General features: G+C 43.3%; 1 protein-coding gene across 1 annotated transcript in view; it reads right to left on the bottom strand.

The window, feature by feature from the left end:
* LOC145345120 (gamma-aminobutyric acid receptor subunit rho-2-like) overlaps positions 1-17,075 on the bottom strand; it is a 50,478-nt gene that overhangs the window by 29,665 nt on the left and 3,738 nt on the right. Inside the window, exon 2 of the mRNA XM_080192768.1 lies at positions 10,552-10,658. Within this exon, the coding sequence (XP_080048894.1) occupies positions 10,552-10,658 (107 nt within the window). The remainder of the gene's footprint in view (positions 1-10,551; positions 10,659-17,075) is intronic.

Raw genomic sequence — 17,075 nt, 5'->3', positions numbered from 1 at the left:
CCATACAAAGCCCCAGTTCGACCACATCTGAAATATTGCGTACAGTTTTGGGCAATGCACTTGGGAAAGGATATATTAGTGTGTGATAAAGGTAAAACACTATGTCTGATGGAAATCTGAAATAAAAGCAGAAAGTGCTGGAAAAATTCATCAACTCTGGCAGCAGGAACAGAGTTAACATTTTGAGTCTGTATGACTCTTCCTTAGAGCTAAAGAAGGAGAAATATGATGGATTTTATACAGGCTAAGAGGGTGTGGAGCAGGTACAGCAAAATAGAAGGTCAGAGATAGGTGGGAACTAAAGACAGATTGACAAAGATGTAATGGATCACAAAACAAAGGGAGTGTTACTGGTAGCATTAAAAGCTAAAAAGATGCTGATATTAGCATAAAGATACAATAGCAAAATGTGTTAAAGCTAGAACAAGAGGACACACCTTACGAAAGCAAAATTTTAGAACATGTAACGGATGGCCCTATGGGGGAGGGAGGGTGGGTTTTAAAAGAGGAGAGAGTTCACAGTTGAAGATGTTAAACTCAATGGCAAGTGCAAAAGGCTTTAAAGTGCCTAATCAAAAGATGAAGTGCTGTTCCTCTAATAAAATAATCTGTCCATCTGAATGATATGGAAATGATTGAAAAATTAATTCACAGGAAACACACTTACTCAGTTTATAGGTAAAGAAAAATAAGGAAAAATGTTGCTCACCAGAAAATTGTGGAGTGAGCACATTTCCTGTCCCACGCGTTACAAACCTCGCCAATGTTGCATCCTAAGGTGTCCCAAAACCCAAAAAGGTAACTTGTAACACCAGTTTCTAGTAGTGTAGTTATTTTAGTATAGTGTGAGGAATGATGTACAACCCAGTGAGGAACAGTTCAGACCGTTGTGTCAACAATTAATAAAGAATTATTAACTTAAAAACAAAAACACACATGACAAGAAGGACAATATGACACTTAAATACATTGATGACAAGACACACGTAATTTCAAATGAAACTCTCCCCTGGTTCCCAACTACCTACATTACCTGAAATTCTTGAGATACCACTTTACCTAAACAACAGTGAATATTATATAACTCTATGAGCTAACTGTAGCAATAATTATCACATACAGGTTAAGATGGCCACATCTAGGAAATCTTTTGATTCAATGAAGGCAGAAAATGGCTACTTCTTTCAGAAGACTATATCTGCAGTTCTGATGTTAGTGGTCACTCACATTCCTCCTTTGTTAGGGTCCTACAGTTATGATGTCAAGATGCCAGTGTTGGACTGGGGTAAACACTGTAAGAAGTCTCACAACACCAGGTTAAAGTCCAACAGGTTTATTTGGTAGCTAAAGCCACAAGCTTTCAGAGCGCTGCTCCTTCATCAGGTAAGTCGGAGTTGTGTTCACAAAATGCAGCATATAAAAACACAAACTCAATTTACAAAATAATGATTGGAATGCAAGTCTTTACAGGTACTCAAGTCTTAAAGGTACAGATGACGTGAATGGAGAGAGAGTTAATGTGTATTGTCTCCAGCCGGGACAATTAGTGAGATTTTGCAATTAGTGAGAGTTCTGGCCTCTGAGGCCAGAACTCTCATTCACCTGACGAAGAGGGGAACCTCGAAAGCTTGTGAGTTTACTATCAGAAAAATCAGTTGGACTTAAACCTGGTGTTACCTGATATGCTGCAGGCAAGGATGTCCCGAGGCATGATACATTGGGGAGACCATGCAGACACTACAACAACAGATGAATGAACATCGCTCGACTATCACCAGGCAACAGTGTTCTCTTCCTGTTGGGGAACACTTCAGCAGTCACAGGCATTCGGCCTCTGATCTTCAGGTAAGCATTCTCCAAGGCGGCCTTCACAACACACGACAGCGCAGAGTCACTGAGCAGAGACTGATAGCCAAGTTCCGCACACATGAGGACAGCCTCAACTGGATCTTGGGTTCATGTCACACTATCTGTAACCCCCATAACTTGCCTGGGCTTGCAAAATCTCACTAACTGTCCCGGCTAGAGACAATACACATCTCTTTAACCTGTGCTTAACCCTCTCTCCACTCACACTCACATTGTCTGTGCCTTTAAGACTTGATTACCTGTAAAGGCTCGCATTCCAATCATTATTTTGTAAATTGAGTTTGTGTCTTTATATGCTCTGTTTGTGAACACAACTCTCCATTCACCTGACGAAGAGGCAGTCCCCTCGAAAGCTTGTGAGTTTACATAAGAACATAAGAACATAAGAAATAGGAGCAGGAGTAGGCCATCTAGCCCTTCGATCCTGCCCCGCCATTCAATAAGATCATGGCTGATCTGTCGTGGCTCAGTTCCACATTCCCGCCCTCTCCCCATAACCCTTAATCCCCTCTCTTATCAAAAACCCATCAACCCGCGTCTTAAAAATATTTAGCGAGGTAGCCTCCACCACCTCAACAGGCAGAGAATTCCAGAGATTCACCACCCTTTGAGTGAAGAAGTTCTTCCTCAACTCCGTTCTAAACCACCCCCCCCTTTATCTTGAGGCTGTGCCCCCTAGTCCTACTGTCCTTTCTGAGCGGGAAGAGTCTCTCCACCTCTATCCTATCCATCCCATTCATCATCTTATACGTCTCAATGAGATCTCCCCTCATTCTTCTAAACTCTAACGAGTACAAGCCTAGTTTATTCAGCCTCTCCTCATAGCTCAACCCCCTCAACTCCAGCACCAGCCTAGTAAACCTCCTCTGCACTCCCTCCAAGGCCAAAATATCCTTGCGTAAGTACGGCACCCAAAACTGCACACAGTACTCCAGCTGCGGCCTCACCAATGCCCTATACGGCCACAACAAGACCCCCCTACTTTTACATTCAATCCCCCGCGCGATGAAGGCCAGCATCCCATTCGCCTTCCTGACCACCTGCTGCACCTGCAAGCTGGGTTTTTGCGACTCATGCACAAGGACCCCAAGGTCCCTCTGCACCGTCGCCTGCTGCAGTTTTTCGCCACGTAAGTAATAATCCTTCCTGCCATTATTCCTACCAAAGTGGACCACCTCGCACTTGCCAACATTAAATTCCATTTGCCATTTCCTGGCCCAATCGCCCAGCCTATCTAGATCCTTCTGTAGACTCTCCACACCCTCCGCTCAATTTGCCGTTCCACCAATCTTGGTGTCATCAGCAAATTTCGACACCATACACTCGGTTCCCTCCTCCAGATCATCTATATAAATGGTAAATAGCTGAGGCCCCAGCACCGACCCCTGGGGCACTCCACTAGTCACCAACCGCCAATCCGAATAGCACCCATTGACCCCCACTCTCTGCCTCCTATTTGACAACCAGTCCTCTATCCACGCTAACACCCTACCCCCAACTCCATGTCCCCTGACCTTCTGCAATAACCTCTTGTGAGGTACCTTGTCAAACGCCTTCTGAAAATCAAGAAAGACCACATCCACCAGCTCTCCTCTATCCACCGCCCTAGACACATCCTCATAGAACTCCAGTAAATTTGTCAGACACGACTTCCCTTTAACGAAACCGTGCTGCGTCTGCTCTATCAAGCAATTCCTCTCAAAGTGCCTCGTTATTTCCTCCTTGATGACAGATTCTAACATTTTACCTACAACAGACGTTAAACTAACCGGCCTATAATTCCCCGCCTTTTGCCTGGCACCCTTCTTAAACAACGGCGTAACATTAGCCGCTTTCCAATCTTCCGGCACTTCCCCGGAATCCAGCGACGTCTGGAAAATAACCACCAAGGCATCCACTATCACCTCCGCCATTTCTATCAAATAAATATCAAATTTACTATCAAATAAATCGGTTGGACTAAAACCTGGTGTTGTCAGACTTTTTACTGTGAACACAACTCCCATTTACCTGATGAAGGAGCAGCGCTCTGAAAGCTTGTGGCTTTAGCTACCAAATAAACCTGTGGGTCTTTAACCTGGTGTTGTGAGACTTCTTACTGGTTCTACAGTTATACCATTTCTTTCCCTTTGATGTTATTCATCCTGTGGAGTCGGCGTTTGGCAGGGATGAGACAATTTCTTTATCTCTCCACTTTGAAGTTGTCATTTGTATCAACCCATTGTTTTCTCTATTCACATATGTGAGCACTTGTTTTCCACTGATAGGCTAATTTGCATCTCATTACTTCCCCAGATGTCTGCCTCTAATCAACGCCATGTCATGTTCTTTTATTAATTGTTTCATTTTGTTTTTAATCTAAATTTTCCCAATTCTTAACATAGAATAATAGAATCCTTACATTGCAGAAAGAGGCCATTTGGCCCATCAAGTCTGCACCAACTCTCCGGAAAGAGCATCTTACCCAGGCCCAACCCTTTGCCCTATCTCCATAATCTTGCATATTTACCATGGTCAATCCATCTAACCTGGGCATCTTTGGACTGTTGAGGGGACTGGAACATGCCAACAGTCACCCAAGGCTAGAATTGAACTTGGGTCCCTGGTACTGCGAGACAGCAATGCTAACCACTGTACCACCTTCTGTTTCTTCTTTTTCAAAATGAAACCTCCAATTTCATTTCTCAACCATTTCTTATCACTTTTACCTTATCAACCATTACACAGATTTAGAAACCTGCATTAATGTGAAACATATCCCATGTCTTTGACAAGGTACTGCATGGTAGGGTGTTGCATAAGGTTAAATCTCATGGGATCCAGGGTGAGGTAGCTAAATGGATACAAAATTGGCTTGATGACAGAAGCCAGAGGGGGGTTGTAGAGAGTTATTTTTCAAACTGGAGACCTGTGACCAGCAGTGTGTCCCAGGGATCTGGGTGCACTGTTATTTGTCATTTATATTAATGATTTGGATGAGAATATAGGAGGCATGATTTGTAAATTTGCAGATGGTGGCATAGTGGACAGTGAAGAAGGTTATCCGGGATCTTAATCAATTGGGCCAGTTCGCAGATGGAGTCTAATTTAGATAAATGCGAGGCAATGCATTTTGGTAGATTGAGCCAGGGCAAGACTTACTCAGTTAGTGGTAGGGCATTGGGAAGAGTTCCAGAACAAAGAGATCTAGGGGTACTGATTCATAGCTCCTTGAAAGTGGAGTCACAGGTGGACAGAGCAGTGAAGAAGGTATTCAGCATGCTTAGTTTCATTGGTCAGAACATTGAATACAAGAGTTGGGACGTCTCGTTGAAGTTGTACAAGACATTGGTAAGGCCACACTTGGAATACTGTGTCCAGTTCTGGTCACCTTATTATAGAAAGGATATTATTAAACTAGAAAGACTGCAGAAAAGATTTACTAGGATGTTACTGGGACTTGATGGTCTGAGTTTTAAGGAGAGGCTGAATAGACTGGGTCTTTTTTCTCTGCAGCGTAGGAGGCTGAAGGGTGATCTTATAATGAGGGGCATAAATCAACTGGATAGTCAATATCTTTTCCCAAAGGTAGGGGAGTCTAAAATTAAATGGAATAGGTTTAAGGTGAGAGGGGAGAAATACAAAAGAGTCCAGAAGGGCAATTTTTTCACACACAGGGTGGTGAGTGTCTGGAACAAGCTGTCAGAAATAGTAGTATAGGCAGATACAATTTTGTCTTTTAAAAAGCGTCTGGACAATTACATGGATAAAATGGGTATAGAGGGATGTGGGTCAAATGCATGTAATCGGGACTAGCTTAGGGGTTTGAAAAAAAGGATGGCATGGACAAGTTGGGCTGAAGGGCCTGTTTCCATGCTGTAAACCTCTATAAATCTATGACTGTAATATTTACACACAACATTCCCAATAGTGTCTTTTGCACTCATGATGAAGAATCCACAATGAATTTTTCGCTCTCGGCCACAAGAATGATTTTTAATTTAAAAGGTTGTAGTAACAAACTCCATCAAAATAAACAGTGTTCCAATTTCAAAATTCTCCCGAAACATTAAGGGATTGTAGATTATATGGGGCAGCATGGTGGCACAATGTTTAGCACTACTGCCTCACAGCTCCAGGGACCTAGGTTTGATTCCCAGCTTGGGTCACTGTCTGTGTGGAGTTTGCATGTTCTCCCCATGTCTGCATGTTTTCTCCGGGGTCCAAATATGTGTAGATTAGGTGTATTGGCCATGCTAAATTGATGTGGAGTTGCTGGCATTGGACTGGGGTAAACACAGTAAGAGGTCTTACAACACCAGATTAAAGTCCAACAGGTTTATTTGGTATCACAAGCCACTAGCTTTCAGAGCGCTGCTCCTTCTTACCTGATGCTAAATTGCCCCTTAGTGTCCTGGGATCCATAGATTAGAAAGATTAGCAGGGCACGTATGTGGGATGAGTGGCAAAGCCAATTGTGCAGAGGACACTGAAAGTCTGCAAAGGGATATAGATAGTCTAAGTGAGTGGGCTAGGCTCTATTAGATGGAGTACAATGTTGGTAAATGTAAGGTCATCCATTTTTGTAGGAAAAATAGCAAAATGGACTATTATTTAAATGGTAAAATATTGCAGTATGCTGCTGTGTAGAGGGACCTGCGTGTCATTGTGCAGGAATCTCAAGGAGCTGGTTTGCAGGTACAACAGATAATTAAGAAGGCAAATGGCATTTTGTCCTTCATTGCTAGAGGGATGGAATTTAGGAAGGGAACAGATAAGATAGAAGCAGGGAGGTTATTTCCATTGGCAGTGAAAAGAGATCTAGGGCACATGACCTCAAAATAAGAGGGAGCAGATTTAGGACTGAGTTGGGGAGGAACCTCTTCACCCAAAGGGTTGTGAATCTGTGGAATTCCCTGCCGAGTGAAGCAGCTGAGGCTACCTCATTGAATGTTTTCAAGGCAGAGATAAATTCTTGAACAGTAAAGAAATTAAATGGAATTAAGGAATTAACGGTTTATGGTGAGTGGGCAGGTGAGCTGAATCCACAAAAAGATCAGCCGTAATCTTATTGAAAGGTGGAGCAGGCTCAAGGGGCTAGATGGCCTACTCCTGCACCTAGTTTTTATGTCCTTATGTTCACACCGATGTCATGATTATCCCCAGCCAGTTGAAACTGTTTGTCATAACTTGGTGCAGCTAACCCTGGCTTTATTGTCAACACAGATTTCAAATGTTGAATGCAATTTGGCACAGGGCAGCAACCTCCTTCCTCATTATTCATTACATATTATCAACAAAAATTGCTAACAAATTTCCTTCAGAACTTTGACCTCTGACCATGAGCTTTAAACTCCATAGTATTAAGGACCTGATTACGTCTTCTTCAAGCATGTGAATCAATCCATGTGATATTAACATCACTCTTGCAAAAAGCACTTCACAAATACATTGAGTTAATACTGCTTTGCATTATCTTTAAGCCATCTATATGATATACAAAATTACATTGTTCTAAAATTAAATATGCATGCCCGGTGTAAATTTTGTTTTAAGTAGACATTTTATTTTAGAAATGTGAACAATTTGCATGTTGCACAGGAGGCATCACTCTCTGGGGAATACTTTGCAAGCAGCATATCATACTTGTGTGCGCCCTGTGTTTCCCAAGATAGATGGGTAGGCAGCTGTTCTACAGACACACACACGCACATACACAGCACAAATTGCTGCTTCCTCTAATCCACATAGTCATCAGGAGCCAGTTAATCCTCACTTTGTACATTCCCTGAGCTTCCAGATGCTTAGTCAAATTCCGCAGCCAATGGGGCTTGCACTAAGCAGTAAAGATGCAAAATCCAAAAAAGGGATTTACAGTCTTAATTCCGAGTGCATGTAGCTGCACATTGTGTGGGAGGAATGGAGAGCTTTAAAATTACAGTAACTTCCAAAAAATAACAACCTTAAGGATAACAAATTACTGCTTTTATTCTCCAGAAGAATGTTTGAATAATAGTAGCTACTGTTACCAAGAGTCTTAGCATTATGGTCCATGGTAACAGAAAGGAAACAGGAAAGATTGTTTTCTATTTTTTCATTAAAGTCACAGATTTGACTAACAATGTTTTTCATTACAAGTCCTATATCAAAGTCATTACATTTCAAATCTCTGAACTTTCAATTTTGCAGTCTGGTTAATGGTGATTTTTTCAGAATTGCTTATTTGCAGCTATATATTTTAAATGCTACAACAAAATATACAAAAATAACTTTTCAAATTTGGAATTCAAGAGGACTGAAGTGTGGAGTTATCTAAACCCATAACGGATCATGTTTCTCAATGTATGCTTGGCATTTGCTTCGAATAGATTGCATGTATACTTGAGAAAGTGGTTAATAAATCCTACTAGGCTTTATTGATAGGGGCATAGATTTTCACTATTAGGAGATTATGTTGAACTTGTGTAAGACGCTTGTTCAGCCTCAGCTGTAGTATTGCATCCAGTTTTGGATGCTGCACTTTAGGAAAGATGTAAAAACATTGGAAATGATGCCAGAAAGATTCATAGAATGGTTTCACAGAGGAGCAACTTCAGTTATGAAGATAAATTAGAGAACTTTGGTCTGTTTTTCTTGGAGAATGGAAGGCTAAAATGAGACTTGATAGAGGTATTCAAAATCATGAGAGACTTGGATAGCGTAGGTGGAGAGAAAGTGTCCCCACTCATGAGAGGATCAAGAATGAGAGGCACAGGATTAAAGTAATTGGCAAAAAATTGACATTCCACGTAGCAAGTGGTTAAGATCTGGAATGCTGTGCCTGAGAGTATGGAGGAAACAGAATCAAATGAGGCATTAAAAGGGAATAACTTATCTGAAAAGGAAGGATGTTCAGGATTATGGGGAAATGGCAGGAGAATGGTAAAAGTAAAGTTTATTTATTAGTCACTAATGGGCTTACATTAACACTGCAATGAAGTTGCCGTGAAAATCCCCCAGTCACCACACTCCAGCATCTGTTCAAGTACACTGGGGGAGAATTTAGTATGGCCAATGCACCTAACCAGCACATCTTTCCGACTGTGGGAGGAAACCAGAGTACCTCCCACAGTTCGAAAGATGTGCTGGTTAGGTACATTGGCCATACTGAATTCTCCCCCAGTGTGCCCAAACAGATGCTGGAGTGTGGTGACGAGGGGATTTTCACAGAAACTTCATGCAGTGTTAATGTAAGCCTAGTTGTGACACTAATAAATAAGCTTTAAGGTTTAAAGTGTTTCCATGGATAATTCTGTTCTAGTGAGAATTCCACTGGCCGGGTGGGTGGCAGTTGCAGCATTTACAGCTCCATTTCAACAAGTGGATATCTGAGGGCTCGACTCATTTTAATATCCTGTGGCATGTTCCCAGTACCAGCTGATCACCTCTCTTCAAGAGGGTGGGAAAATGGGTGGGAGTTGGAATGACACTTATGACAGCTCAGTTGGTGGCACAGGTTGAGGATAAATTACACACTGATCAACTGCATTGGGCAATACCGTTTTTAAAATCCTGCTCACTGCCTTAATAATGCTGGATTCCAGGGGCACATTGGCATCCCACATGCCAAGCATTGCTTTCAATGTTAAAAATACATTGATGCATTCCCAATATTAATATTTCATTTCTAGAGGCCCAGACTATGTCATGGAGATCCATAGTGGATATCCCACTGTGGTGGTTGGCTTCATTAGTATGGGTATAGAGTATCACTGCTAGAAGATTATGTTGAACGTGTGTAAGACACTAGTTCAGTCTCAGCTGCAGTATTGTATCCAGTTTATATATTCCATTGAAAGCTAGTCTCAGTAATATTACTGGTCCCTAATGTCCTTTAGAGAATGAAATCTGCCATCCCTGTGATTCCTGACCCACTGAAATGGCTCTAACAAGCCACTTAGCTCAAGGGTCGATTAGGGATGGGTAATAAATGCTGGCCTTGCCAGTAAAGCCCATATCTCATAAAAAATAAACATGGATTGTTCCTACATAAACTGTTTAAGAATATAATGTGATTCTGCAGCACTCGTCATTCTTCATCAGCACCCTAAAAACGTATTTGTGGCTTTTCCCTTAAAAACTGGAAATGTTACCAAATCAAATGAATTGTTTATACACACTAAAATCCTTGCTTTCAATCGAGAAACCAGAAAAACACTGCTGCCTCACAGCGCCAGGGACCCAAATTCAATTCCGACCTCAGGTGACTGGCCAGAATTTTAGCGGCACGTTCACCCAATTCCACGTGCGGGTGAAGCTTGGAGAACGGCATTCTCTGTTGGCCTCGGGCAGGATTATATGAACCTCAGGTGGACACGCTGGAAAAATTCCAAGCTCTGTGTGGATTTTGCACGTTCTCCCCATGCCTGCATGGGTTTCCTCTGAGTGCTCCAGTTCTTTCCTACAGTTCAAAGATGTGCAAATTGGTTTGATTGGTCATGCTAAATTGTTCCTTAGTGTCTGTAGGACTAGCAGGGTAAATATGTTGGGGATATGGGGATAGGGCCTGGGTGTGATTGTTGTAGGTACAGACTCAATGGGCTGAATAGCCCTCTTTTGAACTGTAGGGATTCTGTTCTATTCTATGGAAGACTGAGCAACGTTCTCAGAAAAGCATGTAGTAGAATTTTATTTAGCAATAATACTTATTAAATAAATTCTTACCACCAAACGCAGGTCTCATTGTGAAATCATGATCATCCACTCTGAGCAGGTTTTCAGACTTTGTTGCTGGAACTTTGGTTAAATCCGGAATTTTCCTTATTATGGGACTGCGGAGGAGCAAAACATTTGATCACTTCCACTGTCCTCAGAAATATTTCATTAACAACATGGCAATGTGTCTAATTCAAGATCATATAAGGGGGAGCCGATGGCCTAGTGGTATTAATCCAATATGATGTGGAGATGTTGGCATTGAACTGGGGTAAACACAATAAGAAGTCTCACAACATCACACCAAACTGTGTGTGCTTTTATATGCCCTGTTTCTGATCTGAACTCTCCACTCACCTGATGAAGGAACAGTGTTCTGAAAGCGTTTACTATCAAATAAACCTGTTGGACTTTAACCTGGTGTTGTGAGACTTCTTATTGTATTAATCCAATAGCCAGACGATTAATCCAGAAACTCAGCTAATGTTCTGGGAATCTGGGTTTAAACTCCTGCTACGGCAGTGGGTGGAATTTGAATTCAATTAGTAATATCTAGAATTAAGAATCTACTAATGACCATGAAACCATTGTCGATTGTCAGAAAATCCCATCTGGTTCACTAATGTCCTTTAGGGAAGGAAATCTGCTGTCCTTACCCGTTCTGGCCTACGTGTGACTCCAGAGCCACAGCAATTGGGTTGCCTCTCAATGGTATCAATGGGTGCTATTCTGATTGGCAGTTGGTGGCTAGTGGAGTGCCGCAGGGATCGGTGCTGGGGCCTCAGCTATTTACCATTTATATAGGTGATCTAGAGGAGGGGGCTGAGTGTAGGGTGACGAAATTTGCTGATGACATGAAGATGAGTGGTAAAGCAAATTGCGTGGAGGGTGTGGAAAGTCTGCAGAGGGATCTGGATAGGTTGAGCGAGTGGGCGAGGACCCGGCAGACGGAGTATAATGTTAGCAAGTGTGAGGTTTTCCACTTTGGCAGAAATAATAGTAGGAGGGATTACTACTTAAAGGGCGAAAAGCTGCAGCATGCCACGGTGCAGTGGGACCTGGGGGTCCTTGTGCATAAGTCGCAAAAACCCAGTCTGCAGGTGCAGCAGGTGATCAAGAAGGCGAATGGGATGCTGGCCTTTGTAGCAAGGGGGATAGAATGTAAAAGCAGGGAGGTCTTGCTGCAACTGTACAGGATACTGGTGAGGCTGCAGCTGGAGTACTATGTGCAGTTTTGGTCGCCGCACTTGCGCAAGGTTATATTGGCCTTGGAGGGAGTACAGAGGATGTTCACTAGGCTGATACCGGAGATGAGGGGGTTGGACTATGAAGAGAGACTAAGTAGACTGGGTCTGTACTTGTTGGAGTTTAAAAGGATGAGGGGGGACCTTATTGAGACATATGAGATAATGAAGGGGATGGATAGGATAGAGGTAGAGAGATTCTTCCCACTTAGAAAGGATAGCAGGACTAGAGGGCACAGCCTCAAGATAAGGGAGGCGCAGTTTAGATCTGAGTTGAGGAGGAACTTCTTCACTCAAAGGGTGGTGAATCTCTGAAATTCGCTGCCCGTTGAAGTGGTGGAGGCTACCTCGCCAAATATATTTAAGTCACGGGTAGATAGGTTTTTGGCAGACAAGGGAGTTAAGGGTTATGGGGAGAAAGCGGGAAAGTGGAACTGATCCACTTCAGATCAGCCATGATCTTATTGAATGGCGGGGCAGGCTCGAAGGGCTAGATAGCCTACTCCTGCCCCTATTTCTTATGTTCTTATGTTCTTATAACTGCCCTCCAAGGATGAGCAAGGGGTGAGCAATAAATCCTTGCCAGCCAGCGACGCCCATGTCCCACGAATGAATTAAAAAAAATAAGTGCAGCATTTTATAAAACTATTTATTTATTTTTGGCATATAATATTGACATGTATTCATTTTTTCTGAAAGTCAGTACCTCCTTTTATTTAAATTATTTTCTCTTTGTCCCAAGCCATATTTCACCCAAGTGAGAGCTCTATCCCTGTCAATGTTACTCCAAAAGGGAAATATAAAAATTTGTTTGTTCTTGGCTCTTTTACTGACTTTCCCTTTTCCCTTAGAGGAAACACCAGATGTATCCAAACCACTTTGCTCTGACCTGAGCTTTACTAGTAAGAGAATTAGCTGGCACGAGCCACCAGTTTGTGGTGCTGTAATACTTCGGAACACTGTGTCATTCCATGTTACTGCCTATTCTTTTCTTCGTTTTTAAACAATGATCATGACAATTACTGGCAAAGTTTTTTGAAGGTAACAACAAAGGTTTATTAAATGTAAACAGAAAGTGCTGGATAAACTCAGCAGATCTGGCAGCATCTCTGGAGAGAGAAACACGGTGAACATTTCCAGTCCATATGACCCTTCTACAGAACTGAAAAGGGATAGAAATGTGATGAATTGTACACAGGGAGAGGGGGTAGGGCAGAATGGAAAGTCAGTGATAGGTTAGAGGTAAGGAGAGATTGACAAGATGTCATGGATATGAGATAAAGGGGATGTTAGAACCAAGATGAGGAGGAATTTCTTTAGCCAGAGGGTGGTGAATCTATGGAATTCATTGCCACAGAACGGTGGAGACCAAGTCATTGAGTATATTTAAGATAGAGATAGATAGGCTTTTGGTTGCTAAGGGGATCAAAGGTTATGGGGAAAAGGCGGGAGAATGGAGTTGAGAAACCTTTCAACCATGATTGAATGGCGGAGCAGATACAATGGGCTGAATGGCCTAATTCTGCTCCGATATTTTATGGTCCTATGTAATGGTGCCATTAGAGATTGAAGAGTGTTAATAGTAGCAAAGTTAGGGTAGCAGAATGTGTTAATAGGAGAACAAATGTCAATGCTCAGTGGGAGAAAATCTGAACAAGGGGCAGTATATTTTTCTTTTGTTGCAGATGCTCTGTTCATAGATGCTGCCACACCTGTTGAGTTACATAAGAACATAAGAACATAAGAAATAGGAGCAGGAGTAGGCCATCTGGCCCTTCGAGCCTGCCCAGCCATTCAGTAAGATCATGGCTGATCTGTCGTGGCTCAGTTCCACTTTCCCGCCCTCTCCCCATAACCCTTAATCCCCCCTCTTATCAAAAACCCATCAACCCGCGTCTTAAAAATATTTAGCGAGGCAGCCTCCACCACTTCAACGGGCAGAGAATTCCAGAGATTCACCACCCTTTGAGTGAAGAAATTCTTCCTCAACTCTGTTCTAAACCACCCCCCCTTTATCTTGAGGCTGTGCCCCCTAGTCCTACTGTCCTTTCTGAGCAGGAAGAGTCTCTCCACCTCTATCCTATCCATCCCATTCATCATCTTATACGTCTCAATGAGATCTCCCCTCATTCTTCTAAACTCTAACGAGTACAAGCCTAGTTTATTCAGCCTCTCCTCATAGCTCAACCCCCTCAACTCCGGCATCAGCCTAGTAAACCTCCTCTGCACTCCCTCCAAGGCCAAAATATCCTTGCGTAAGTACGGCGCCCAAAACTGCACACAATACTCCAGCTGCGGCCTCACCAATGCCCTATATAGCCGCAGCAAGACCTCCCTACTTTTATATTCAATCCCCCTCGCTATGAAGGCCAGCATCCTATTCGCCTTCCTGACCACCTGCTGCACCTGCAAGCTGGGTTTTTGCGACTCATGCACAAGGACCCCAAGGTCCCTCTGCACCGTCGCCTGCTGCAGTTTTTCTCCACGTAAGTAATAATCCTTCCTACCATTATTCCTACCAAAGTGGACCACCTCGCACTTGCCAACATTAAATTCCATTTGCCATTTCCTGGCCCATTCGCCCAGCCTATCTAGATCCTTCTGCAGACTCTCCACACCCTCCGCGCAATTTGCCGTTCCACCAATCTTGGTGTCATCAGCAAATTTCGACACCATACACTCGGTTCCCTCCTCCAGATCATCTATATAAATGGTAAATAGCTGAGGCCCCAGCACCGACCCCTGGGGCACTCCACTAGTCACAAACCGCCAATCCGAATAGCACCCATTGACCCCCACTCTCTGCCTCCTATTTGACAACCAGTCCTCTATCCACGCTAACACCCTACCCCCAACTCCATGTCCCTCGACCTTCTGCAATAACCTCTTGTGAGGTACCTTGTCAAACGCCTTCTGAAAATCAAGAAAGACCACATCCACCGGCTCTCCTCTATCCACCGCCCTAGACACATCCTCATAGAACTCCAGTAAATTTGTCAGACACGACTTCCCCTTAACGAAACCGTGCTGCGTCTGCTCTATCAAGCAATTCTCCTCAAGATGCCTCGCTATTTCCTCCTTGATGACGGATTCTAACATTTTACCTACAACAGACGTTAAACTAACAGGCCTATAATTCCCCGCCTTTTGCCTGGCACCCTTCTTAAACAACGGCGTAACGTTAGCCACTTTCCAATCTTCCAGCACTTCCCCGGAATCCAGCGACATCTGGAAAATAACCACCAAGGCATCCACTATCACCTCCACCATTTCTTTCAGAACCTTCGGATGCATTCCATCCGGTCCTGGGGACTTGTCCATAATCAGCCCCTCCAGTCTGTCGAGCACCGCCTCTCTAGTAACAGTAATGTCATTGAGACCCTCCAGTCCTACCACCTTTCCATCTCTAACACCCGGCAAATTATTCACGTCCTCCTCCGTGAAGACCGAAACAAAAAAGTTATTCAAGACCTCAGCCATTTCCCCATCCCCTACCACTAAGTCCCCCTTCTCATCCTCTAAGGGTCCAATGTTCACCCTAGCCAGCCTCTTCCTTTTTATATGTTTATAAAAACTCTTGCTATCCTTTTTTATATTAAGCGCTAGCCCAGCTTCATAGTTTCTCCTACCCTTCTTTATCAATTTCTTTGTCAATCTTTGTTGACATTTAAACCTCTCCCAATCCTCTTCTCGCCCACTACTCTTAGCTACTCTAAACGCCTCCGCTTTTAATTTAACACTTTCCTTCACCTCCTTCGTTATCCACGGCTTATTACCTCTCCTCCTACTGTCCTTTTTGACCATCGGAATAAATTTCCGCTGAGCACCAAGAAAGATCTCCTTAAAAATCCTCCACTGCCCCTCAGCAGACCTACCTTCCAACGCGCTCCCCCAGTCCACATTCGCCAATTCCTCTCTCATCCTACCATACTCCCCTCTGTTCAAACAAAGGACGCGTGTCCGGGAACCCACTTTGTCCTCCTCCATCTGCACCAGAAACTCTACCATACAATGATCACTCTCCCCAAGAGGATCCTTCACCGCAAGGTCCCTAATTCTACCCGCCTCATTACATAACACCAGATCCAAGATAGCTCGCTCCCTTGTCGGCTCCAACACACACTGTTCAAGGAAACTATCCCGGCAGCATTCCAAGAACTCCTCCTCAAGCCCTCCGCGTCCAACATGGGTCGACCAATCAATGTGCAGATTGAAATCCCCCATGATTACGGCCGTCCCATTCTTGCACGCCGCATTTATTTGCGCGTTAACAGCCCGCCCCACCTCCAGATCATTATTCGGGGGCCTATAGACGACACCCACCAGCGTCTTCCTCCCTTTGCTGTTCCTAATCTCCACCCACAACGATTCCACTTTCTGCTCTTTGGCTCCAATATCATCCCTTGCTACCACCCTGATGCTATCCTTAATCAGCAGAGCTACGCCCCCCACTTTTTCCCAGCATTTTCTGTTTCCATTTCAGATTTCCAGAGTCTGCTGTATTTTGCTGTTAAGAAAGGCCTTTTACTGTTAAGGATTAATATTTACAATCTCTTGACCAATTGTGTTTATTTATAATGTGCGAGAAGCAGCAAAGATGAGTGGGACCAATAGAATTGCTCTTACGGAGAGCCAGCACAGACAAACTGGACTGAATGGCTGTGCTGTCACCATTCTATGGGTTTTGTAAGTACAAGGAAGAGCATTAAACAACAAAACACAGATTAAACTGAAACGTTATTCTCTAAATCATTACTCAACAACACGGCTGCTGAAATAAATCCTTAAAAACTCAACTTTAAAAAACTTTCATCAACTGGAAGTGCTCAATTCTAATTTATATTGCATTTAAACCCTGGGTCTAAAAACTGTTGGCTTCGCATGTCGGAACTGATGAGGGGTCACACGACACCATGCTATAATCCAACAGGTTTACTTGAATTCACAAGCTTTTGGAGTGCTGCTCCTTCGTCAGGTGAAGTGCTCTGAAAGCTCATGATTTCAAATAAGGCTGTTGGACTATAATCTGGTGTTTTGTGACCTCTCACCTTACCCACCCCAGTCCAACACCAGCATCCTCACATATTGGAATTGGTGATCTCTTTTTGTTTTGATTAGCTGTGAAATAGTTTTGTCGGAAATTATCCACCATGGAAGCAATCAGAATGGGTATTTTCAAAGTGGCCACCAGTTTCACCTTGAACTGTCTGAATCTTGTCTACCAATGTAGGGATTTGAATAAGTAAAGAATCACACTGTGGCAGTTTTGGGGGAACATACATCATTCTG

The sequence above is a fragment of the Carcharhinus amblyrhynchos genome, chromosome 7 (assembly GCF_965287045.1).
Source record: "Carcharhinus amblyrhynchos chromosome 7, sCarAmb.v2.hapA, whole genome shotgun sequence".
Classification (NCBI taxonomy): domain Eukaryota; kingdom Metazoa; phylum Chordata; class Chondrichthyes; order Carcharhiniformes; family Carcharhinidae; genus Carcharhinus; species Carcharhinus amblyrhynchos.
Note: the sequence above shows the minus strand (reverse complement) of the source record. Positions and strands in the feature narration are given on the sequence as shown.